The sequence below is a fragment of the Rhinolophus sinicus genome, chromosome 2 (genome assembly GCF_057876585.1).
Source record: "Rhinolophus sinicus isolate RSI-liver-muscle chromosome 2, RSI-T2T, whole genome shotgun sequence".
In the NCBI taxonomy this organism is placed as follows: domain Eukaryota; kingdom Metazoa; phylum Chordata; class Mammalia; order Chiroptera; family Rhinolophidae; genus Rhinolophus; species Rhinolophus sinicus.
In genome coordinates, this window is record NC_142502.1 from 14073727 (window position 1) to 14100446 (window position 26720).

General features: G+C 39.2%; 1 protein-coding gene across 1 annotated transcript in view; it reads right to left on the bottom strand.

Annotated features, from left to right (window-relative positions):
- MTHFD1L (methylenetetrahydrofolate dehydrogenase (NADP+ dependent) 1 like) overlaps window positions 1-26720 on the bottom strand; it is a 188026-nt gene that overhangs the window by 91940 nt on the left and 69366 nt on the right. The window contains exons 19-20 of the mRNA XM_074333706.2: window positions 22806-22874; window positions 18165-18276 (exon numbers count right to left, since the gene is read on the bottom strand). Of these exons, the coding sequence (XP_074189807.1) occupies window positions 18165-18276; window positions 22806-22874 (181 nt within the window). The remainder of the gene's footprint in view (window positions 1-18164; window positions 18277-22805; window positions 22875-26720) is intronic.

Consider the following 26720-nt stretch of genomic DNA (forward strand, 5'->3'; position numbering starts at 1 on the left):
CGTATCGTATCGTATCGTATCGTATCGTATCGTATCGTATCGTATTAAAATAAGACCAGGTCTTATGTATTAATTTTTGCTCCAAAAGACACATTAGAGCTGATTGTCCGGCAAGGTCTTATTTTTGTGGAAACAGGGTAGCTCTTCTCTATGCCTTTTAAGGACGTTGAGACTATAGCTCCAATCTCTCCTCTCTGCCACATCTCTGGGTTGACTGCTGATTCCTTCTTCCCCTTGGTCTTGCTTTATCACAATGTATTTTACCCACTCTTCAAGGCTTGCCTCAAATGCCATCTCCTTGGGAGCGTCTTACCGGAACTACTATTTAAAACTTGTCAATTTATCTCTGCCAGTCATTGAAAGAATAACGTTTCAGGTTGGCATTTATTTCCCTCCAAAATAGCCTCATCGAACCAAGAAATGCATCCCCCACCATGTCTTACTCTCCAGTGAAACTATCCCTAGGATCCACCAACACTTTTCTACCTACATTCATTCGCTTGGTCTGTGCACTTTACCTCGAATGTTTCTCCCTGACAATGCACGTCAAATTACTTCAGATTTTTCATGTCAATTTTTCCTTTTTCAAAAAAAAAAGTGACGCACACTACTTGTAAAAATTTCAAGAATACGAAAAAAAACAAAGTATAAAGTGAAAGTAACCACGACCCCATTTCCCACAGATAAATAAAAGTAACCACTTGATATCGTAGTTCTACACCTTTTTAGTGCATGTAGAGGTATTTACTTCATGATTATTTAAAAATGAGAACTATATTATTATAAATATTGTTTTCCAACTTGATTTCTTTTACTTTATATATCATGAACATCTTTCTATGTTCCATATATATCTATTACTTCAATAATACTAAACTTTTCTTGCCTTTTTCTTAAAGCTTTAAGTTTTAATTTCCACATTTAAAATTTAATCTCTTTATTTTAAATATATTGTGATACAAGACTCTACAGTTTATGCTTTAAATAGCCAAATGTCTGAAAACCATTGGATCATTCGTCCATCCATTCGTCAGATTTGAAATGTTGTCTGTATCAAATTATTAATTTCCACATATAATGAAATAGTCTATTGAAAGCTACTCTAGAGTGTTCTTCTGATTATCAGTTTTCATTGTCTATCCCGCTTTATTATTGTGGCAGTATTATCTTGTTTTGATATCTAGAGTAAGGTAAGTCAGCCATCATTTAAAAAATTCTTTTCCTTGTCTAGCCTCATGAATTTATGCTTCTAGAATCTAGACAAATGTTATTAACTAGGAAGCTCATCTTCCTCCATAGCTTTTATAGTAATTATGTAATAGAGAAAGTACTGAATAGTATGGTATAGTATAGTATTGCATAGCATGGTATAATATAGTAGTTTTATAGTCATTTACACATCAGTTTAACAAGGGCATGATGACTGTTTAAGAGTGAATACTCCCATCAAGGACATGGTGTGTGTCTCACCATTGATTTAGGTCTTGCTCCATGTATTTCAATAAACTTTTATAGGTTTTTTAAAATTTTATTTATGCTCATTTGTTGTTACTATTTTATAGTTTTGGGGACACATACAAATAGGACATTTCCCCTATTACAGCATCAAACTTTATTACTGATAAACTATTGATTTTTATATATTTACATTGCATTTAACTAGTCAACCAAAACTTTCATTACTTAAGTTTCTTGAATTTTCTAGTTATACAGTCATACTACACATAAAAATGAAAAATTTGTCCCTCCCTTTCCAATATTTATACTGTTATTATTCTTGTTTTATGACATTGGCTAGGACTTCAGAATAATGATGAGTACAGTGGTGACTGCAGCATTCTTGTCGATCTCCTGAATACATTAGCGTGCTTCTAAGGACCTCACCAGTTGACATGAGGCTGGTTGTTAGTTTGTTTACAATTCCATTTAAATTCTTCTATTACAAGAGGTCTTTCTTTGTCATTCCATTGAGCTACCACTGTCATTCCCAAAGTTACACCTTTACTCTGCTTTATTTTGAACTGGATACCCAAGCACTCTGTAATTTACATAATTCTTTTAAACCATAGGTCGTTTTTTAAATTGATGTTATTTGTATTAAAGCATTAATGGTTAAAACAACACTCACGGTTGAAGCTGGTAGGAGGTTGAGACTTTTAGAAAGCACTAATAATCAATGCTGCTTTCCCTGCCCCCTAAAGAGCTCCACAAAAGGACCCACTGTTCCTTTAGCAACGACCAGCTTCCTAATAGTCCTTGCTCAAAATTCTATTATGTTTTCTTTGTATGAGAACAGCAAGAAAATACTATAATTATAAAAACATTGCTAAAAGCTTCAACCTCATATAATTGCAATTTTCTAAAATACAGTTTACATATTAGGTTAGGGCCATTTGACTCTTTAGGCTGAAGGTTCTCAGCCAAGATGGGGTAAGATAGCCGTAACATATCATGTAAATTTGAAAGTCACTGTTCAATGGATTTTTCAAAAACTCACAAAGTCTATGCAGTTTATGAATTTTAAGACTCAAGTTTAACTTCTGGATCACATTTTAAAATCATTTTATGTTAGCTTTCATAGCACCAATCTCTGCAAGATGATTTTTTGACCATGTCCTATTTTAACTCCACATTTTACCATGATAAGCAGAACTCCATTATGAGCACCTTAGTATTTAGATCATGTGTATAAATCATAAGTAGGGATGGGCTAGATACTCTGGTAACTATGTCCAGGAATTGCCTCAATGTGCTTAATATGCATCAGTTCTGTGAAAGTGCCTGAAGTGTTAGGTCATGTCATTTTCCAGAGCTTTATGGACAAGAGAACTGGGGAGTGGAAAGGTTGTCATCTCCCAATCGAGAAGGTACCCCCCTGAGGGTACATGGGTCTCTCATGTTGGCATTTGGTGGGCGGGGCCAGGAAGTTGGACATCTTGCAAATGCATGCGGAATAGTTGCACAAAGATCTGTCCCCTGCCACACGGTTTCCCCTCCACTCTGTAGTTGAAAAACCTGTTTATGATGATATGAACCTAGAACCCCCTCAATCTGGTTTACATAAAAACACAAAGCATTTTTTCAAGCTCTTGATATGTACTGAACTTTTAAGGAATGCACAGTGAACATCAAGGGAAGGGTTAACCTTTGTTTTCTTTGGAACTTTGCCAAGAGTTGTTCACTTTTTCAGAAAAATCGCACCACCAATGCCAATCTCCACTCATGACATCTGAGTTGCCAACAACACAACGAATCCTTTCACATTCACAGTCGTCCCATCCGTGCTCTAATTCCTGTATATGTGCAAGTACCTGACCACTCAGAATACCTTCTAGTGCAGTTGAAATATTTCTTCTAATTAATACATATCAAAATACATATTGTGTTATTGTAAAATACCTTTATATCACAACTAGCACATTATATTGCTTTTTTGTAATTATATGTAGAAAGTTATGGTACCTGAATCTTACTTCAGAATAGTCAAGTGTTCACTATAAAAAGAGGGAATGGGCGTGTCACATTTGAACACACTGGGCTACAGAACTTGTTCAAAGTCACAGAGTTGATAAGGAACAGAACCAGGATTTGAACTGAGGCTGTCCCTAGAACTCAAGTTGATAATTTTTATATTTCTGAGGTGACAGATTTATGGACTATTCTCTGCCTCTATGGAGTTCTTCGAATTGCAAAATATTTATTAGCTATTAATCAGAAGCCAGGGTTACAGCAGTGAACAAAAGGGACAAAAGCGTCGGTGCTCTAACAAACCATGCATGTCTGGTGGAGGCAGCACACAGGACGAGGGAGCTGGGGCGAGGGCGGGTGCGCTTTCGGCTAGAATGCACACAGAAGCTGCCTCTGACACTGAAGCAGAGATGTGTATGAAGCAGCCGAGCAAACCACGGAGTTATGAGCATATTCAGAGAGAGAACAGCAGGTGCGGGGACCCAGATATGGAAGGAGGCCTGGTGTCTCCAAACCAGGTGCTAGGCAGACCGAGAGAAAGGCAGGGCAGGAGACGGGGCAAAGATTAGGTTTGGGTTTATTCTGAAAGCTACAAAGCACTGGAGGGTTTGAGCAGAGGGGGTGAGGATCTGACTAGGCTTCCAAAGGACCACTCTGGTGGGATCATGGAAACAGACTGTGGGCAGGGTAGGGTGAGGGGTGGCTGTTACAAAGTCCAGGCAGAGATGGCGGTGACCTGGACTAGGTTGGGCAGCCATGTGACAGGAGTGGTTGGGTCATAGCCATTCTGATGGACTGGGTGTGGCGTGTGGATAAAAAAGAGGAGGCAACAACGATTTCAAGGCTCTTGGCAAAAGACCCCAGAAGAATCAAAGTATCATTAACGGAGATGGGAAGCAGGTCTGGGATCTGAAGAAAGGGAATCAAAATTACGGTTTAGGAATTTTAAGGCGGCATCTGAATAGATGAGCCTGGTGGTCAAGGAAAAGTCCTGGCCGGAGGTACAGAAGTATGGAGATGGCCAGTTAAGTTATGGGGCAAGAGACGGGATCTGATGCTGAGTCCAAGGTTCAGAGATCCAGAAGATGACTCTGCAGCAAGATGCTGTGCAGGAAGGAGCCCCCGGGAGGACAGGAGGAGAACTGGGAGAGGCCGGTGTTTAGAAAGTGCTTTAAGGAGGAGGAGGGAAGGAGAGGCCCTGTGAAATGAAGGAGTTAAGAACTGACCATCAGAGCATCAGAGAGAATGAACACCCAAACAAAAGCGTGAAGGAAACAGCAGTCTGTACGAAGTGTTGTGGACAGGGGTACAGATGGAAGACAGTGAAACCCGGAATAAGCCACAGTGAATAAGACCACTGAGGTGACAGTGGGGAGAGGGGAGAGGGAGGGCAGAAGGGGGTGAGACAGTTATGGAGCCTGACTCTTCAGAAAACCAGGATTCAGTCAGTATACTGTTTGCTACACAAAAATGCTAAAGATCAAACTGAGTAACTTATCCGCATAGGATTCAAACTGTCCTTTTAAAAGAAACCCACTTCATACACCGTGTAGGTCCATGATTAATATGCTACACATCTGAAGCTGAAGTAGAATAAAACTGAAATATCAACTATAATTAAATATTTATACCGGAGGTGCCAAAAAAATGTAGACAAGTGGACACTCTGGTCAACGTTGCTCAAGCAGTAGTTCGCCGTAATCAGAAGTGTCTGGACGCTGATGGGAACCACTCTTGAGCACCTCTTGTAATTGCAGAAGTCAAACGTGACTTGTATTCATCTTCTGTTATTGGTGTATATTGAGTATTACAATTTAATAGTTTTTTCTTTTCTTAAAATGTGTATACATTTTTTGGCACCGTGTGTGTGTGTGTGTGTGTGTGCGCGCGCGCGTGTGTGTATGCGTGTGTGTGTGTCCATATCCACAGAATACAGAGGACAGCACAGTGAAGATAGTCATTGGTATTGTAACAGCTACATATGAAGTCAGAGGAGTAGTAGATTGGGGGGATTATCACTTTGCAAGGCGTGTAAACGTCTAGTACATTGCTTTGTATACCTGAAACTAATAAAAAAATAAAATAAAATAAAAAGAAACCCACATAGAAGTATGGAGGTATTACAACAAAATTGGAATTATCTTTGCATGGAGATACTAGAGATGATTTGAAATGTTTTTCTTTACCCTTGAAGATTTTTCTGAGTCTTCTATAACGGTGAGAATATGACTTTAACAAAGGAAAGTTATTTTTGAAATTGTTTTATGTTACGCATACGTAGGATGTTACCAACCGGCATCTTTAAGTTTTTTCTAGGTGAAACTCTGGCACCAGCATACCAGGAGATCAGCGCAAGAATGGTCGCTCATCCTGGTATTTATTGTTTACAATGCAACAACTAGAAACAACCTAAATATCTGTTGACAAGAGAATGGATAAATAAATGGTGGTATAGTCATAGTTGCTAGATGCAACTACTTGGATCAATCTTAGAAACCCAGTAGCAAACAAAAAGGGCAGGTCAGTGAAGACTCAATACAATACCACATTGTTTTTATAAATTCTAAATGTCTTTCCTCTTTTTTCATTAGTAAGAAAGTAAGACTTTTACATTAAAAGCTTGGTTCCTATTTGTTTCTCTGCACAATGCGCGTTTGGCATGGTAAGTGTATTAGAACACAGAACATACAGGTCAGCCGGAGGCCTTAGGATCCCTCATGAGAATTGGTTGGAATTTAAGGGGTATGTTGTTATAATGTAAGTTAATTTAGCTTAGTTTTTTTAATGCAAGTCCTTGATTTGGGCTCTTAGATGATATTCTGACTTAAGAAGACAGGTTGTAAATTCAACCAAAGCAAGTACATTTATAAAAACTGCCCTTAAAATTAAGTTCTGCATTATTTACTAGTGCTTTCATAAAAGCAAATAAATTTAAAGTATAATCAGATGTACATTAAATGGGCCCATGGACCTATATCTTTTTGGCTAAAAGTAGCATATACGAAGTGCCTTGGATACTCTATATTTTCAAATCACAAAAACATGTGCCTCCCGTCTTTCTCCCCTTGGCTGGGATGGTCTTTCCCAGATAAGGAGCCAAACTCCCTAAAGCTTTGGTTAGCATCCCTTTTGGCACCAAGAGTATATTTGAGATGTTAACAGTGCCAGCTGCATTTAAGACCATATGTTTTTAATTTTAATGTTTAATGCCACTGCAAAGATTCTCTGCATTGTTTCTCAACAACTGTCATGTCGAAGTTTCTTCTCCTCCTTTGAGTTCCAGAGTAGTGCAGGGCTTAGGGAGGGAGGGAAATGCACTGTCATGTACCTGTGAATCTGCTGGGTTCCAGCGCGTCCTGCTCTTTCCTCCCCGTCCCCGGTCATGACAAAGGATTCCCCTAACCCAGAGGAGGGTGCTGGGTATGATCGGATCCCCTCAGATCTCTCCGAGTCCCTCTATGGATAATGGTCCTTTGTATGAGAAGGGACACCAGCAGTAGGGTCTTCCATTGTCAGAACTCTAATTGCTCTATGAGTTTCACGTTAACAAATGTACTCATGCAGACAGTCTTCACTTGAAAGAATCAGCATTTGGGAAGGTTTATCTTAAAAGTAAAGATCCTTAACATCTTCAGGTGGCAACAGCAGTTGGCATCCACCGTTCAGTTTATACCAGAGTCTGTGCTTTTTCCAACATTGCTGCAGCTCATCTAGAGAACAAGTCTTGAGGTAGGTAAGATTTGGGGAGGTAAAGTGACCTACCCAAGGTCACAGCCAGCACACAGCAAAGGGCAATTCAAACCCAGGTGGCTGGAGCCTGTAATCTAATATGCTTGGCTGCTCTGAAGAAAATTATCTCCATTGTCCTGATTTTCAGTATATTATAGCAGAGAATACCAATAACCTACATTGCTATCCAAATGAACCAAAAAATAAAAAAATAAAAAAATACTGAGTCTAACTCAGTATTATTGTAACTTAATTCCACCGAAGCTTGGAAAGGTTGTAAAATCTGGTTCCCTTCAATTAAGAAATTCTGTCCCTAAGTTTTTAAAAAATTTTACGAAATATTTGATATATACAAAAGAATATGTGTAAGTTAGTAGCAATAACTAAAAAACCTGAACACCATCAAAACACAAAAGTCAAGATGGTGGGCGAAATTCCAGTGGGGAGGCCGAGAAATGGGCTCACGGAGGCGCCGCGACGTCTAATAATTTCCTATACCAAGTCCACCGTAAAGATAAACAGAAACTAGGCTTCTAATTAAACAGCTACTTTACTGAAACAAAGGGAAGAAGCGTTTTATAATTAACATTCATCTGTTTTGTATTTTTTTTCTGAAAATTCTAGAAAATTGCTATCATCATGAATTCCTTTTTCTGTTAAGCCAGATCATAAAGGCCTTCACTTTCTGTTAACTTGACTAGTGAAGGTTCTTTCTTCTTTATCTCAAAAACACTTTTGGATTAATTCATAGTTAATGAACATATTAGCAATATATTAATAACCAAACGGATAAACTGAAAGTATCCCAAGTAAAGGTATTTTATTCAAAGTACCTTGAAAAACTAGAAAATAGACAATGCAGAATTTTACCATAAGATCAAACCCTTTCTTTTCAAAGTTCCAAGGAACCTTTAATGATAAATGTTCAGAACTAACCAACATAGGCGGTAAGAATAGACATTTTCTCTTTTCCAGAAGGGCCAGGTACCATTGCTGGATAATGCTAACCATCAACAGAAGAGTCTGTTGGGAGAGATGATGCTTAGAACCCCTTCTAGAAGAAGGGTCCTAATCTCTATAGCTGATAAGCAGAGCTGGAGAAACCATCTTTGAGGCTCCTCTATCTCAGGGAGGCAGAGAAGAGCATGCCCCTCGCTTAGCCAGGGTAAATGGATTTAGAAGCAGTTCCGGAGGCAGGTCCCATTGTGAACAGCCAACCACGACAGGCACCGGCCTTGAACACTTTGGGGCACAGGGTGAGGAGAGCAGAGCCCCTGAATGATTTAGACTTAGTGAGACTTCTTGCCTCCCTTTTTTAAGAGCTGGGGCTGACAACCACCTCTGAAAGAATCAGCGAGGAAGAAAAATTTCACAAATTGTGCTAATTAAGGAAAGAAGACACCACAAACAAACATAATTTCTGAGATGATTAAAAGCCTAATAGGGTGGCCCAGTGGCTCAGGCAGTTGGAGCTCTGTGCTACTAACACCAAAGGCTGCCGGTTCGATTCCCACATGGGCCAGTGGGCTCTCAACCACAAGGTTGCAGGTTCGACTCCTGCAAGGGATGGTGGGCTGCACCCCCTGCAACTAACAACGGCAACTGGACCTGGAGCTGAGCTGCGCCCTCCACAACTAAGATTGAAAGGAGAACAACTTGACTTGGAAAAATCCTGCAAGTACATACTGTTCCCTAATAAAGTCCTATACCTCTTCCCCAATAAAAATCTTAAAAAAAAAAAAGCCTAAATGTAAGAGCGAACATTTTACTAGCCAACATACATTATTTTTATGACTCCAAAAGCAGAAATCAGGGGGAAAAAAAGGAATGAAAAGAAAAAAGATACAATGAACATATTTAAAAGATAAACCACACATGGAAGAAGATATCTGTAACACACAGTGGCAAAGTATTTCTATTCAGAATATATATTTTAAAAAGCTATAAATTCATAAGAAAATGATAAACGACCCAAAAGAAAATAGGCGATTCACAACTGCTGTACAATGTCTGTACATATGCTTATACTCTCAATTATAATGAAATACTATTTCACTACCAACAGATTGGCAAGACTTCGAAAATCTAAAAATACAAACAGGGAGAAGAATGTGGAGGAATCAGAAATCTCATAAATAATTGTCGGTGATATAAAGTGGCACTTTGAAGAACAATTTGGCTTTATCTATTAAGCTGATTCTCAGCATATTTATAACCCCGTAAGTCTCACTGCGAGGTACGGACCCTAGAAAACCTTTTGCACATATTCCCAGACATAAACAAGAATGTTCCCTGTAGTAGCATTATTTGTCAGACCAGAACTCTGGAGGGAATCTAAATGCCTTTCGATGAAGAACGCACAAATACATGTGCTATATTCGTGCCAAGGAAGATGACACTGGGGGTAAAGTGAGGCTACTCCTATCACAGCTACATGGATAAATGTAACACTGAATGGAAATAGAAAGCTACAGAGCAGGGGCTGGCAAATTATAGCCCGTAGATTTCAACGTAATTATTACTATTTTTTTCTTTTTTTACATTTTTCAACGTTTGAAAACAAATCAGAAGAAGACCATTTCATCACATGTGAAAACTATATGAAATTCGAATGTCAGAGCCCATAAATAAAATCTGTTGGAACACACTCCCTCTTTCGTGTTGTTTGATCCATGCTTTATCTATGCTTTTGCAGTGGAATTTTTGCACTAAGACGCTATGACTCACAAAGCTGAAAACATTTATTATCTTGCCCTTTACAGAAAAAGTTTGCTGACCTCTGCTCGAGCACAATGCAGATAGTAACATTTAATATATAAAATGTTAAAACATATTAAAAACACTACAAAAACATGCCGCATGTCTGTGGTTCCCAAATTTATATGCTGAGGTGCCCTGAGGCATAGCAGTGAGCTCAGAGGAGACATGGATGTTTTAATTTTGGAGGGAAACTCGGCAACGCTTGACATCTGGTGGACCCTGCAAGTTCTGCTCATTTGAGGTAGTTTACTGTTTCAGCACTATCACTCTGCATGCCTTTCAGTGACATCATACGTTTGCAAAGCTAAACTTTTGGTGGTTGCTGTAGTAAAAAGCATGAATTGTGTGAAAATCTACATGGAACAGGAATGAGGCTCGAACAGTTGAGTCGAGTGAGTCTAAGGATCGAGACGTTGTTCAGGGCCCAACGAGGACACGTCTCATTAATAAGTTGTGGTGGCTATTTAAGAACGAAGCATTATTTTTTCTTTCAGTTCATGGGCATTCTTTTTTTCCAGACAGCTACTAAGTTGTTAGTAATAGGGTAGGGAGATAGATAGAAATGAGCAGGAGGAGAGACCCAGCCCCAGTTAGAAAGACCCTTACTGCAGCTCCTACTTGGGTCAAGTCCCCTTGCAGCTGCCTCACTTAGGGCACCAATACTTTACTAGCCCAGCAGGATTCCAGGCTCACACAAGCGCCTAAATCAAAGGAATGTATTATTAGAAGTGATTGGGAGAGAGAAACCATCCTGCTTATCAGAATATATACTCTGCTTCTCAGGGCCATTGTAATGAGCTCAGACAACCTTGAGAGCAAGAAGGGAGTACGAGACATGCCAGCTGGGAGAATGAAAGGTATTGGAGAGAGGGCGAAATAATGGTACCCATAGAATTAAAAACTCTCACACAATGTAAAGAGAGGCTGCTTCCCTCTCTCAGGTCCGCCCGCTCTATATCTTGGAGTAAACTCACTTTTACTAATAAACTTCTTGCTATTCTATACTGCAAAGCTCTTAATTGAATTCTTTCCTTCAAGAAGACAAAGAACCGAGGCACAACGTCATTCCCTGTAAGATTAGGACAGAAATATCCATTAAATTGATTGGACTTCACTGAATGGAAGTGTTTCTTTTGGCCTGGGGTGCTTTGAAAAATTGCTGAGATACTGGGTGTGGCATGACCAGAGAAGGTTTGAGAATCTGTTGTCGGTCTTTTCTGGACACACACATATGTGAGAAAATTATAAATGAATGCTCAGAAATGATAATCCCCCCAAATCAGGACAGTGGCATCCTCCAGAGAAGCAGAAAAGGGAATGCGATCAGGGAGGAATTCATGGGGACTTCAACCCTATCTCTAATATTTTATTAAAAAAAACAAAAACAAAAAACCAAAGCACAGTGATATGTTCTGATTTTGACACAGTCGACTGGTGTCAAAATCAGAACATATCACTTATTTAATATAATAAAACATGGGTGTTTTATTATATTAATCTGAATACTTTCCTGAATACTGTAAACTCAGAATATTTCACTTATTTTGTTTTTCTCAGGGGGGACAGAAGACGAGCTGATAAAAGGAGAGAGGGCTCCTTTATACTATAGGACGAGTAAGGTGAGGTGGAATAAGGGCCTGCACACAGAGTGAGGGGAGAATGGGATTGGGCACCAAGCTACAGAAGGGAAACCAGAACTCCTAGAACAACGGAAAAACAAGCTTCTCACTAAGCTTTCCTCAACAGAGGGGTTAAAAACACTACTGGTGATCAGTGAGCACATGACCTTCCGCCAGGGTCTCCAATAATCCTGCACTTCTCATCCTTGATTTAATTATGAAAACAATCAGTAGAGAAAAAAATGGGAAGAATAACAAAAATGGAGTGTAGACTGAGATTAGTGTATCTAAATAATGCAAACAGAGTGGAATCTTGGAGAATTAAAGCTTAGAAAGCTGGACGATCACTTCACATCCGATTTTTTTTTTCCGAGTGGATGAAATTATAGGAATGTGAGTTTGGTTTGGTTCTCTTCTACCAAATTGAAGGGATATTTAAAATTTCATAGGGATATTAAAATTTCGGCCCTGAAGCCGAAGTATAAAGATTCAAAGCTGTTTGCAAAAGGACGTGGGGTGAGGGGAGCAGGGGGGAGACAGCAGTCAGAGTGTGACTTGGTAAGATAACCTTTAACTAGCAATATATTAAGGAAAAGGATCTTTTAAAGTAGCAAGAAGACAAGGAAAAAGAACCAAAAGCATTCCACCACCGTCAGCATCCATTACCAGATATTAGCACAATACAATTATATTGGTACAATTTTTAAACGTGACCATCTGTTGTAGACAGGTCATCTGAAACGAATTACTTTTTTAATGGGAGTGAATAGAACCAGATAAAGAGAGATGTTAAAAATTCACTACAGGCGGAAGAGGCAACCATTATCTGCACAGGTTTTGGTAACAGGAGCCCTGAGGGTGCGTCCTCTGCCACTTAGTGGCTGCGTGATGGTGGGCGTGTATCGTTACCTGGCTAAGCTTCAGTTATATCATCACTAAAATGGGGATGATAACACCCACCCCACTGAGCTGCTTAAGGATTAAGTGCGAAAGTCTACGACCAGGTCTGGAGCTCAGGAACAGCTCAGAGAACAGGAGCATCTACAATGAAAATGCAAACAAGGCTTCGCTTCCCAATCCTACTCAGTTTGTCTCAGGACAGCCATGGCTACTAGTCATTCTGATCTTTAACCCGAATCCCGAAATGTTCGAGGCCACGCCCAGTGTGTGATTTAATCGAGCATCGGTCTCATCTTTCTCTTCTGCCACATTGTCTGTTTACGCTCATGGACCAAGGCAGCACTGGGAGAACCCAAGCTGGGTCTGTGTAATTTTCCAGACAGCAAGAAGACTCAATGAGGCAACTTGTTGACATGCACTCTGGATGAGAGTGCTCAATGTCAAATGTGATAAAAATCGAAAGGCACCCCAGCTTCACGTAGATCACCTTAAAGAGTAAGGTTAAATAGCACACACCATCCATTAGGCCATGAGACGAAGGCACCGTGCTTTATCTTTTATGAGTCATGAGCTCCTTTTGAGAATCTAATGAGAATTGTGGAGCTTTTCTCTGCTAAAAAAAAAAGAGGACATATACTCATATAATTCTGTACTTAGTTATAGGGGGTGGTAGCTGGTGACTCTGTTAAGAAACCCCTGGCTATAAAAATGTACAAATGTAAGCTGCATTCCAGAGTGAAGGCAAGGTATTCATTCAAAACTGGAATCAAAACCAAGTGAAGGGAACAGGAAATAAATTTTAAAAACCAAGGCCCACGTGTAAATTTGAAATCCCTACAAATAGTTTTAATATGAGATAAGTTTTAAAAACCTAGGAACTCAATGTTGTTATTCTTTTCTTTCTTTCTTTTTAAAAAATAACACGATTGGGATTTGATGCCAAAGAAATGTTTTGCCTCTACAGCAGTAAGTGAAGTTGAGTGGACTTCCCTGAGGACGGGTGACTAAAGAAGTAGAAATCAGTGACCACAGCGCTTTCCCCCAAATTCTCATGCAGTGCTTTTCTCTAGTCGGACAAATTTCTGCAATTAATTAAATAAACTTGACTCTGTTTTAAGTCTAAATGGAGTATTGAGTCCATTATCTTGGAATAATTATTGCAGAGTAGACAAAATAATTCCTTCCTTACATGTGTTGGGATATAATGAAAAACTAGATTAAACCAGTAGTGTGGAGAAAATCTATCTAAGAGATGCCCATCATGCCTTAAGATTCTTAGTTAATCAATATACTTAATCTCCTGAGTGCATTATACTCACCACCGAGCTTCTGCTTACAGGCTTGTCTCTCACACCCCATTATAAATTATTGTAGGCTAAGAAATGTGTCTTAACCGTCTTTGATTCCCAGCTCCTACCATATGTTGCTTGACATACAGCAGAAGCTCAAAAAATATGTACCAAAGTAAACATTTCAAAGACTTAAATATACTTTCAATTATTTCTTTTCTGGGTGTTACAGAGAAGTGAAATTGCTAGATCATTTGTTCTTTCAGTTTTACCCAGAAATTCAGTCAGATTGCTCTTTTTACTGTGAACATTTTCAAATCCTTTGCCCATTGTTCGGTTGGATTATTCAGTTTTTTCTTATCAATCTGTAGTACTTGGTGGTTTGTATTCTGAAAACTTTTCATTTGTCTATTATGTTTGCAAATGTTTTTTTCCAACCTGTTACTTGCTTTTTAACCTTGTACCTTTTATCAATTTATTTTTTAATGTAACCCAAATTATCAATCTTTTTTATATCTTAAGAGAGTCTCCTAAAAACAATAACTTTTCTAAGGACATAAATCCCCCCTGAGGCTTCAGATAACCCTATCCCACTGCATTTAACTACTGTAGAAGGATGTTAAAATGGGGCTGTTGGGGTTTCACTTCTGTGTAAGAACCCAAAATGGTGTCAGTTGGTCACAGGCCAAAGATGACGCTAGACCTAGCAGCATTGGCAAAGAAATTGAAAATAAATTTTTCATCCCTTAGCCCCACAGCCAGCCACCTTGAGGTTTCAAAAGGGTCGACAAGGTTAGAAGTCAGGAAAGGATTTCTTCAAAGTAAATGTCAGTGTGTCAAATCCCACTTCCGAGCTCCCAGTGGGAAGGATGTGGAGCTTATCCCCCTTTTCCTCGAGCTAGCAAGTAAGGCTTTAGAAGAACCACGGGAAAGTAGTGTCCATGCCTTGGGGGACACAGTGCTGGACTGGGATATAAAGAGAAGTCTACAGGTTGAAATAGCCCGTAGCAGCAGAACAGAGGGTCGTGGGTGGCATAACTGTACTCCCACCGAAGGAACGTAAGAGGCTGAAGGGATGTGGTGCCTGGAGACCAGTGGTGGAAGCAGCAGCATCGTATAAAAGCAATACTACCCAGAGGGCTTCTGCCAAGACCTTGGCTGGAAGAAGGTGGATGGGTACCATCGAATGCCCAAGCTTCAACCTTGGAGGGGCCAGAGGCAGCCGAAGTGCAAGGTGAGGGTGGACAGAGAAGAAGCCACCCTCCCCTTCCCACTGTCAGCCAGAGACATGGGGGAAAGGAGAACCTTAATTTTGAATGACATTTGGAGTTTGATTCTAATATTAGACGGCGCACACATATTTTTTATTAAAATGAGACTCTTCTTATACTGAAAGTGACTAGAGGAATGTTTTAAAAAATATTTTAGAGGAACCAGATATTAACTGGGAGTGAGAGGAATCTACCATAAATTTCCCCCAACTACAGGGAACAAACCAGCTCCACAGAGCAGGCTTGACCTGGCAGTGGGGGAAAGAGCGCGGTTTCCTGATCACACCCTGTTCCCACTGTTCATACACTGGCTTTGCTTCCAACCTTCCAATGGCGCCCCAGCATTAGCACACTACCTTCCTGAGAGTTTCACAGTACGGGTTGAGTCCTGTGGTATACACATTCTCGTAAGTAACTGCTGTCACATATTTCTATAGAATGGAGCATGATCTTTACACATTAAAAGTAACATAAGAGGAAATAAAGAGTTATTTGTACACCCATGTTCAAAATAGTATTAGTCACAATCACCAAAAGGTGGAAACCACCCAAGTGTCCATCGACAGAAGAATTGATAAACCAAAATGTATATACATACGACGGAGTAGTATTCAGCCTGAAAAAGTAAGGAAATCTGAACACATGCTGCAACAGGGGTGAGCCCTGAGGACATGCTAAGAGAAATAAGCCAGTCACAAAAGGACAGATACTAATATGAGGTATCTAGAATAGTCAAACTCAGAGATAGAAAGTGGAAGGGTGATTGGCAGGAGCTGGGAGGATGGGGGATGGGAGTTGTTTAATGGGTACAGCGTGTCATTGATGAAAAGAGTTCTGGATGTGATGGTTGCACAAGGTGAATGTACCAAACTGTGAACTATCAATGTACTACTGAGGTATACTTAAAAACGGTTAAGATGGTAAATTTTATGTTGTATGTATTTTACCACAGTTAAAAATAAAACCATTATCTAAAAATTAAATTAAAAAAGGAAGTTTATTCATGTTTCAACAATGGGGGGAATAATAATGAGGCATGGCTAAGAATTATCGAGCCTTACCATGAGTCAGGTACTGTGCCAGGACTTAACACACATTGTTCTCATTTAATACTTATGAAGAAAGACCTATTAAACACCCTATTTTACAGATACAGAAACTGAGGCACAAAAGAGTTAACTTGCTCAAGTTATACAACTTGAAAGGAATTTAGCCAGATACTACGACTCTAACACTAGTCCTCTAAACCAGCTGGCAGTGGACACATTTCACTGTCACCGAATTCTCCCTCACTTTCAGCCCCTTAGTCTAGAAGAGATTATAGAAATAATTAGCACAATCACTGACACTTGCGTGGTTCTCTATGGTTTACAAAGCACATTTGATACAACACAGGTATTTTCCTTTTATCAAAAGATGAGATTGAGCCCTAGAGAAGTTAAGCAACTTGCCTAGGTCACATGACCAGTTAAAGAATTCTGATCCCTCAGCTTTTACCTCTGGGTCCATGGCTACCCATCCACATCCAATGCCCTATCTTCCAGCGTCTGATTTTTCAGATGATAAGGTCTACAGGGATATGCCCAGAGAGGCTAATGACTTGTCCACGGTTACAAGACAGCTGGTATGTTTTATATACCTTATCAGCATATACTTTTCAAGATGCTTTGCCATGCTAACACATATTCTATAAATATGCATTGACAGAGGAAGGACTGGTACAGAAGCAGAGAGCTCTGTCAGCATAAAATAGAGTGCTTTCTTCTAGAAGCTTTTATTTGTGGAGTGAATGCATTAGAACCACCACTTCACATGAGTACCCACCTATTCAGTGCCTGCCTTTATGCAGGCTCCTGGTCCATTAGCTCTACAATTATGCAGTGATCAATGGAGCAAATCCATTTAGACAGCATGTCTAGCCACTCTCATAGTGGATTTGGTACCGAAGCAGCAAAGTACATGAGAGCTATATAAAACAGACCTTTGAGAAATGAACACATAAATCCTCATTTGATCCTGACTGAGTGTCTGGAAGGAATTCTTAAAGCAGTCTCAATAGCCTGGAATGAACTTTATAATGGCTGAGCGTGAAAGTGCAGAGCTAAGTTCTTTTGTCCAGCAGAATCCTTTCTAGTAAAATAAGTCCCTTCTGAGTTTGACACAAGGCTGATGATGGGTGTGAAAGAAGCAACTGCTAGGCTTGATGATTACAGGCACTCATGTGGTGTGAATGCAAATTACCTGTCGGCCTGTGAAAATCTACCAGTGTAATCCCTCTGATGTCAAATTAAGGTGTTATTCCACGAATCCTTGTTTGTTTGTCTTTTGTTTTCTCACAGCCTTAATATCATGGGTGAGATTGGGGCTGGCACTTATTGCACAAACTCTATGGCAGTTGCCCCCTTTCTGGCTGGACTATCCAACAAAAGCTAAAGAGAAATAAGTAACACAAAGAAGAGCTTGACAGTAGCAAAATGTTTGAAGACCCACCAACGAAAATATCAAGTCTATTGGCTGGCACCCTCTGCCCCACTTTAGGCCACAAAAACACACTTGGATTTGAGGAAGGGCAAAGTGATTTTCATTTCAAGTTATTAGTAGTACTGTTATTGCTAAGAATGGCTAACACTGAACGAGCACTTTCTCCTGTTACATAATATACACCATTAGACAGGGGCTAGGTCTGTTTTGCCCACCACTGTACCCACAGCTCCGAGTCCGATGCCTGGTATATGGTAAGTTCTCAATTAATATTTGCTGAATGAATAATCTCAGTTAGTTTTCACAATAACCCTGCAAGGTTTGATACAATATTGTGATCGCCATTTTACAGATGAGAAAACTGAAGTTCAGAGGTCATTAAAATGTGTGTAAGGTCAGTCAGCCAGCAAGTATCATAGCTTATATTCAAACACATACGTACTTGACATCAGAATCTATGGTTCAACCACAGTATCAGTTCACTAGTACAGCCCAGACCATAGGGCTTTTCCAATACTACAACCATCTACGAAAGTTGGGTCTAAAAGAATACATTTTAAATCTGTGTGGATATCACTCTACTCCAGACATCATCTTTAGATTTCTTCAAAATTCTACAATAATTAAATTGGAAAGAAATGACTTACCTACAAATCCTTCTTCACCAACGAGTTTCAAGGCAATTTTATCAGCCAATACTGAAGAGTTGCCATGGGCGATGTTAGCAAAGGGACCAGCATGCACAAATACAGGCGTCCCCTATAGAAATAGAAAAACAAATTAAAAATTAAAACCCCAAAAGACAAATGGGAGATCAATTTGGGACAAAGCGGGACAGACTGCTGGGTATTTAAAGACTCACTTAAACCATTCTTCTTTTATTCATACTGCAAATTTAATGCACAAATTCTCTCAGAGAAATTTAAAACCCTGACTCTTTCTAAGGTCCAAGTTCCTTATGTTGTCTAGAACAGTGTTATTCTACATTTAATATTGAACCAAGGAGAAAAAAAAATCTCTAAAAATCAGTTACTTCCTACTATAATTTTGATAAACCACTGTGTTAGCTGCCTGTGACCATGAAATAAACTCCTTACCTTATTTCATATTAGTATGCATTATATTAAAAAAAATGGAATTAGACCCTGATGGTCTAAGAGGCTTACTTAAATTTCTTTTCATTAGAAATTAATCAGTTCAAGAAAAACCTAAAGCATAAAAATCAATTCAATTTGTGGTAGGCCAACTACATAAGAATACTATATTTGCAATAATAAGTAAAAATAACGTTTTTATAGTCACGATAAGCTTGTTCTTCTGATTTTTACAAATTCTGTTTAAGTCTTTTTCATTGTTTAATGGTCTCATGTTACAACTCTGATAACTATGACATTTTAATTCTTTGAGCAAAAATCTGACTATATATTCATTTTTAATCCCATTTCTATACTTTTTCTTTTCCTTTATCAATGAGAACAGACCATAACCCTATCTAAAAGAATTTAGTCATATGCATTACAGTGTTCAGGTTTTATTCAGAGCCCAGCCGGGGCCACTGGGGTCTGTGTATACGAAGTCTTGGCTCCACCTGTGAAAATACAGGCTGCCCTTTCACTGACATGGGAGAAGGCAGGGAGTGACGCGAGGGAGGAGGGGGGCTGGAAGCCATGGAAAATTCCCATGAACCTCGATGGGCTGTTGGCTGAACATGTTTCAAGGATGAGAAAGCCGAACAAAAGCAGGAAGAAAGGAAGCGAAAGAAAAATCATCTCAGGATGAAAAAGACAGAGTTTATCAAAGTCACTCTGTGGGTTTTCTATTTACTTTTTCTCCCAAAGTCCTCACGAGGGACGATGACAGGGTCCTGATAAGGTCATACAAATGTATGTGGAAATAAAGCCAGGTCTATGAAACGCCAATACACATGTTTATGGACATGTATATATATGTTTAGTGTCTAGATCTCTACCCGTTGACCTAGTTCTGATTTCTCACTTCTATCCTGAATAAACCTGTCAAGTCCTCTGAAGAAAACACTATTTAAAAGACAAAGTCTCCATCGCCCCTAACCTTGCTAGTCCTAGAAGGTGGCTGCCCGTGGTAAGCTAGCAGAGTTGGGAAAAGTTGAGTGAGGACAAGGTCACGGGCTCCCTCCCTGGGTGGGCAGCTGCCTTCACTCCTCTACGGACTGCAATCCTCACTGTGGCCACGTGTCGGAGAAGCACCGGGCTCTGGTCTCCAGGGGGCACAGGTGATGGTGTGGCTGGGTCAGCATAAACACATTGCTATTCCTGATCAGCAGCATTTTCATTTTCATTTAAAGTTAAATCAAAGGCTATATAGTGTGTTAATCACTAGAGTGGTATTAGAGCCCTGGTTATGGAACTCCCAGTATGGAGTTTGAACGGAAAAATTCATAGAATATCAATGAGACACTTAAACATAGACATACACATGCTCACACACTCAACTATGTTTATAGTTATATGGTACAGTACATAGTTAAATACTTTGTCTAAATAATTCCACGTCTAATACAAAGATAGAAAACTATCTATCATGAGTTTCATATTTTATTTTATATGCAGAACACTTAGGAAAGCAATGTAGGATCTCGGTTTCTCATGATTTCAAAGCGATGGATATTCTCCATATGGGATTTTTCAAGCATTTCATGAGACTAATACTTCAACTCTCCACTTGCTTGCCAGAGCTCTAAAAGAGCTTTGTCCAAAAAAACTTCCTGCAGTGCTGAAAATATTCTATATTTGCACCACCCAATACAATAGCCCGTGTCCAAATGAGGCTACTCAACATTTAAAATGTAGCTAGTAAAAAAATTTTTTTTAAAATAAAATATGTAAATAGAAATGTAGCCGGTTATGACTGCAGAGCTGAACTGTAAATTTATTTTATATCGAAATAACCACACGTGGCCATTGGCTACCACACTGGACAGCACACACTAGCCCATGGATATTTCCTAACCTGGTATAATGTTAAGACCTGTCCTTGATTAAGTCTGCCACAGTGAAGCTCTCGACTGGGCTATCCATGAAAATCACCCGGAGTACCCAGGCCTTACTCTCCAGATATTCTGGTTGGTTCACTTGGTCTGGAGTGAAACCTGGCATCAACATTTTTAAATCTTTCTAAGGGATTCGGGTGTGATTTTAATCCAGGATTGAAAACTACCGATCTCCTGGCAACTCACAGCAATGCAACCCTTGATAATCCACTATGGGCCCAACAAGCAAGTGCATTCAAATGTGAACACAGAAGTGTATTCAAATCGGTGCACTAACCAGACACTTGGAGATTATTCGCTGAGTTGGATTCCTAGGGCCACCGATCAGCCAGGTTAAACCAAAATGATTATTTAGGACCCACACAGCAGAGTTCATACCTGCAGATATTTTAACTGAATGCTGTCTTTATTTTTTTTAAACAATGTCCATCGTTTTAAAGTAATGACAAAATGGCCTAGTCTTAAATGAAAAAGAGAGACAAATGTGAGTACAATAAGAATTGTTTAGGAACTGCCCAGCCAATTAATTCATTCACTAAATGGAAACTTGACTTTTCGAATGGGAAATATCTTACAGGTGCAAGCAATTTTTAATTTAAGAAAGATAATTATTTAAAACAATAAAGTGATTATCCCTAAAAATAATGTGTTCATTTTTGAGGGGAAAGTGTATGAGGAAGCATGCCGTGTCTCTTTATGTTTTTTCTCATGCATTCAGTTATTTAACAAATATGTATTTTTAGGAGCAATGTAGTAAACATAATAAGTATTCATTTAATTATTCAACAAGTGTTTACGGAGCACCTAATATGTGTGAGGCACTTCCAGCAATTAGGGATACGGTGGTCAACAGGATAAAAACGGTTCTGCTCTCATCCTGGTAGGCGGAGAACTACAGTAAACAAACAAGGCCATAGGAACTCTCAGATAATATTCTGTGCCATGCAGAGAATGACAAGACAGTGACATGACAGAGTGACTGGGGCTACATTTGACTGAGTGGTCCTGGAGGCCCATCTGGGGAGCTGACACTGAAATGACATAGGACCTGAGAGAAGGGAAGGAGCCCATGAAGACCAGGAGGAGCGTCCTGGGCAGTGGTATCTGCATGGAGCAGGCCTGGGCGGGGAGACAGAGGCGAAGATGAGGCACGAGAGGGGCCAGGGCTGAGACCAAATTTCTGGGCCCGAGTGAGGACAAGAGTAAACCACCCAAGAACTCTAAGCAGGAGGGCCACAGAACCTCATTCAGGTTTTAGAGTCCGCTAACTGCTGAGTGGAGAAAGGTTTCAGAAGGAAAAGTGGAAAGAGTAAGAGCAGCCGGGAGGCTGCTTGGTGGGGCAGGTGGGCAGGGGAAGGGAAAGGGGTCTCCAGGACGACCTCTGGGTTTTTGGGTCGAACCATTCACTGACTAGGTTTGGGGGAAGGAGCAAGTTGGAAGGAAGTAGGAGGTTGTTGTGCATCAAAGATCCAATTTTATACATAAGTTTGAAATACCTTTTACCCACCCAAGTGGCTCTCGGTAACTATACCTACAAGTCTGAAATTTTGAGGTCAAGAAATTCAGAACCAGAGTCTGGTGCTAAAACACCAGGACACCACTGTCTCCCCAACCCCCCACCCACAATCTCCCACGTGTGTCTTCATCAACCCAACCCAGATACTGCCTCCTTGTTTGCGCCCAAATCCTGGGCTCTCATTAGCTAGGATGAGGGAATTAGACAATTACTACGTCAAAAAAGCAAGATGAGTGACTAACAAAGTGCATGAAAATAGAGGTATTTTGATGAGGAAATTTAAGTTCAATGAAGACAAGAGCAGGGAAAGATATATATACAAAAACAATAGTCTTAAAACAGTAGGGTACAGCACATTGTCCTGGAAAACATTTCTCAATGTTTACTATATGTTTTATTTGGGAAAAACAAACCAAAAAACTTAAAAGCTAATGATTATGAGGCTAAATCAAAAAAAGGCAAAATAAATCATATCATGTAAATATGGCTACACAAGATCTGGAGATATCAGAGAGACATTGAGTTTCTAAGTTTCTACTTTGGTCAGTTAGTACTTCATCAGCCAAGATATGAATTATATTAAAGAAGCTATGAATATACTTTTAACCTTTTTTGGATGACCAAGGAGAAATTCTGATCCTCCTCGTGGGCTTCTATTGACTGGACATGTTCACATGTGGGGACACACAAGCAATACAATTAATCCAAACTGCCAACCATTTCTGTGAAAAGGAAACCACTTACTTCTAGGGTCTGCATCAGGTTTGGTTTTATTGCATCTTTCATCAAAACTGTCAAAGCACCTGTCACCCCCTAAATGAGAGAGAGAAAAAAAACAATTATTTAATCTCTTTCAAAATATCAATGGCATTTTTCAAAGAACTAGAACAAACAATCCTAAAATTATGTGGAACTGCCAAAGACCCAAACAGCCAACAAAATCTTGAGAAAGAAACACAAAGCTGGAGGTATCATGCTCCCTGATTTCAAACTATACTACAAGGCTATAACAATCAAAACTGTATGATACAGGCACAAAAACAGATACATAAATCAATGGAACAGAAAAGAGCCCAGAAATAAACCCATGCTTACCTGGTCAATCTACAACAAAGGAGTCAAGAATATACAACGGGGAAAGACAGTCTCTTCAATAAATGGTGTTGGAAAAACTGGATAAATACATGTGAAAAGATAAAACTAGACCACTTTCTTACACCATATATAAAAATAAATTCAAAATGGGTTACAGACTTAAATGGAAGACCTGAAATCATAAAGCTCCTACAAGAAAACAAAGGCAGCAAACTCTGTGACATTGCTCTTAACTATTTGTATATAATTAATTATACACACATACATATATATATATATATATATATATATATATATATATATATATATATATATATGTATAAGTTTTTGGATATGTCTCCTTGGTCAAGGGCAAGAAAATAAAAAATAAAAAAATGGGACTACATCAAACTAAAAAGCTCTGCACAGCAGAAGAAACCATCAACAAGGCGAAAAGGCAACCTGCTGAATGGGAGAAGATATTTACAAATGATACATCTGACAAGGGGTTAATATCCAAAATATATAAACAATGCATACAGCTCAACATCAAACACAAACAATCCAATTAAAAAATGGGCAAAGAACCTGAATAGACATTTTGCCCAAGAGGACATACAGATGGCCAACAGACAAATGAAGAGATGCTCAATGTGACTAATCATCAGAGAAATGCAAATTAAAACCAAAATGAGCTATCACCTCACTCCTGTCATAACGGCTATCGTGAAAAAACCAACAATCAACAACTGCTGGTGAGGATGTGGAGAAAAGGGAACCCTCCCTGGTGGGATTGTAAATTGGTACAGCCACTATAGAAAACAGTATGGAGGTTTCTCAAAAAATTAAAAACAGAACTACCTTATGACCCAGCAATTCCATTCCTGGGTATTTATCCAAAGACAACGAAAATAATACAAAAAGATATATGAACTCCTATGTTCATAGCCAAGATATGGAAGCAACCTAGGTGTCCATAGATAGATGAATGGATGGAGAAGATGTGGTACATACACCCAATGGAATATTACTCAGCCATACAAAAGAATGAAATCTCACCATTTTCTACAACCTGGATAGACCTGGAGGGTATTATGCTAAGTGAAAAAAGTCAGACAGAGAAAGACAAATACCATAATTTCACTTATATGTGGAATCTCAAAAACAAATGAACAAACAAAACAAAACAAACAAACTCATAGATACAGAGAACAAACTGATGTTTGCCAGAGAGGAGGTGGGTGGGAGGGTTGGGTGGAAAAGGGGAAGACTAAAAAACACAAACTTTAGTTATAAAGTAAGTCACATGGATGTACTGTACAGCATAAGGGTAGAGTCAATAATATCGTAATAACTACGTACAGTGACAGATGGTTACAAGATTTATTGTAGTTGTCATAAGGTATATAAATGTTGAATCACTATGTTGTACACTGAAATGAATCTAATATTGTACGTCAACTATAACTAAAAATAAATTAAAAATATTTCCTCCCATGAAAGAAAAACATACTTATTTAGATTATTGACAAAAGATGATCCGTGGGTGAATTTCTTGGCCATTTCCCACCAGCCTGCCTCCTGGGTGGGCACCCCACAGGCTCCTGTCACCTCTGGGCTACATGTGACACAGCACTGCTACCTGTGTCATCTCTCTCCATCTGAATGGATGTCAACCACCTAAGAGTTGAAGAGTGATGGGGAAGCAATAGTCATTGCATCCCCCGCCCCCCCAAAACCTCCCTTGAGGGTGTTTCAGAGGCTTGCCAGAAACAGATCTCTCAGTCCACCTAAAAGTGTTTTCTGGCAATTATGATCATTATTTTTTCATTACCAGAGATTTTACTATTGACCAAAGAAATGAGATGAAGAACTGAAACAAGGCTATTTACAGAGCAGGAATGAAGAGAGGTAAAAAGAACTGTCTAAAAGCATCCATCGTCTCATCCCAGACAGAGAAGGCACTTAAAAAACTTGCACTTGAAAGGTTTCTCATTTTCTGTGTCTCATATTATCTGTCTGCTTAGAGTGGGGCTGCCTCCCTCCAATCTCAGGAAGCCCTGGGTCAGGCTCCCTCTAAGCTCCCTTTCCTGGAAAAGAAGAGAGAAGGGAGACAACAGGATGAAGTCTAAGCACTGATGGAAAAAGTGAGCCAGAGAATGTCACAAAGGTAAGCTTTAAAAAAAACACACACCCTTCCACCTTTGCTAAAGATACTGGGCAAATGTCTTTCAACAAACTAGGTTATTGGAATGCTCTAATATGAGCAAATGCATGTGAATGTAGCCATGAAAAAATAAAATAGGCATGCCACAGATCTTAACAGATCTGGTGGTGGGATTTAGAGAATCTTCATCTCTCCAAAGTGCATTAGTTTCTCACTTTCTCCCTCCACTTCTATCACAATATTGTTTCTCTATGTGATCAATTTCTATTGTTATATTCTATCATTTCAGATTTATAAGAAAATCCAATTTATTTTCTACTTGATTGTACAGAATATACATTGCAAGAAATATAACCCACCTATTATAAATATATTAAGATATTTTACTGTGAAAGCTGGTGGCTAGGAAGGGCTCAAATAAATTAGCTCTCTTTTCATAACACAGAACATGTGGAAGAATAGTAGTTTGCCTGTTTTTCTGCACACTACTCTTGCTTTTACTTCCTGGTCAAATAAACCTGGCTCAAGAAACTAAAGGAGGAAGGAAACTGGACATTTCTGTTGGATCATCTCAGGTAGGTTACCACCTCCTCCTTGGTTTTCTGTGCCACATTTTTTGTTGCTCTTTATACAATAACTGTTACCAAACCCAACCCACGCAAAAACACTTCACCACCGAGAGCAGCTCTGCACTGTCATGTGCACTGTAAGCTATGTGACCTGTTCCATATCCCAAGTCCACGGTGGGGAGAGCTCGGACATATTCTCCCAGGGGATATCAGAATCAATCATCTTACAAGAAGCTTTCAGAGGCCATCTATTCCTTCTCTCAAATGCAGTACGTAAATTTTTTTTTTTTTTACCAAATCAAAAACAAGCTATAAAACAGTGAATGAAATGAAAGGATAGACGCTCTGAAAGCCCTCCTTTAATTTTCTAGAGAGGACCAACCACTCATAGCTCCAACTCGATGAACACACTCTGCAGAGATTAGGTGCTTTTGCAAAGAACCACAAAAGATAACTAAAAAGAACAGACTTTGAGTTTGTTCCAGAACCAAGATTTTTACCACATACAAAAATACAAGTTTAGGGATATTTGAGGGTTAAATTTCAAATTACTCCTGCCAAGTATTTATTGGTACCTAAGGTTAATAGGATACAGAAAAATAGATTTATACAGAAACTGTAATATGTCAGTTTAGATAGAAATGTAGTGTTTAACAATGTTTGGAAAGCAGTACTTTTACAGCAAGTGGAATATGGGTTTTCTCTTTAAGCTTTGTATTGAGCATTCCACAGGGCTGCTGATACAAACCTGTCTGTTTAATTTACTTGACAAGACCTATGAGATGAGTCAGTCAGATTCATTTCTTCTAAAGCAGCCAAAACGTAATCAAGACATGTTGGCAAAGGATT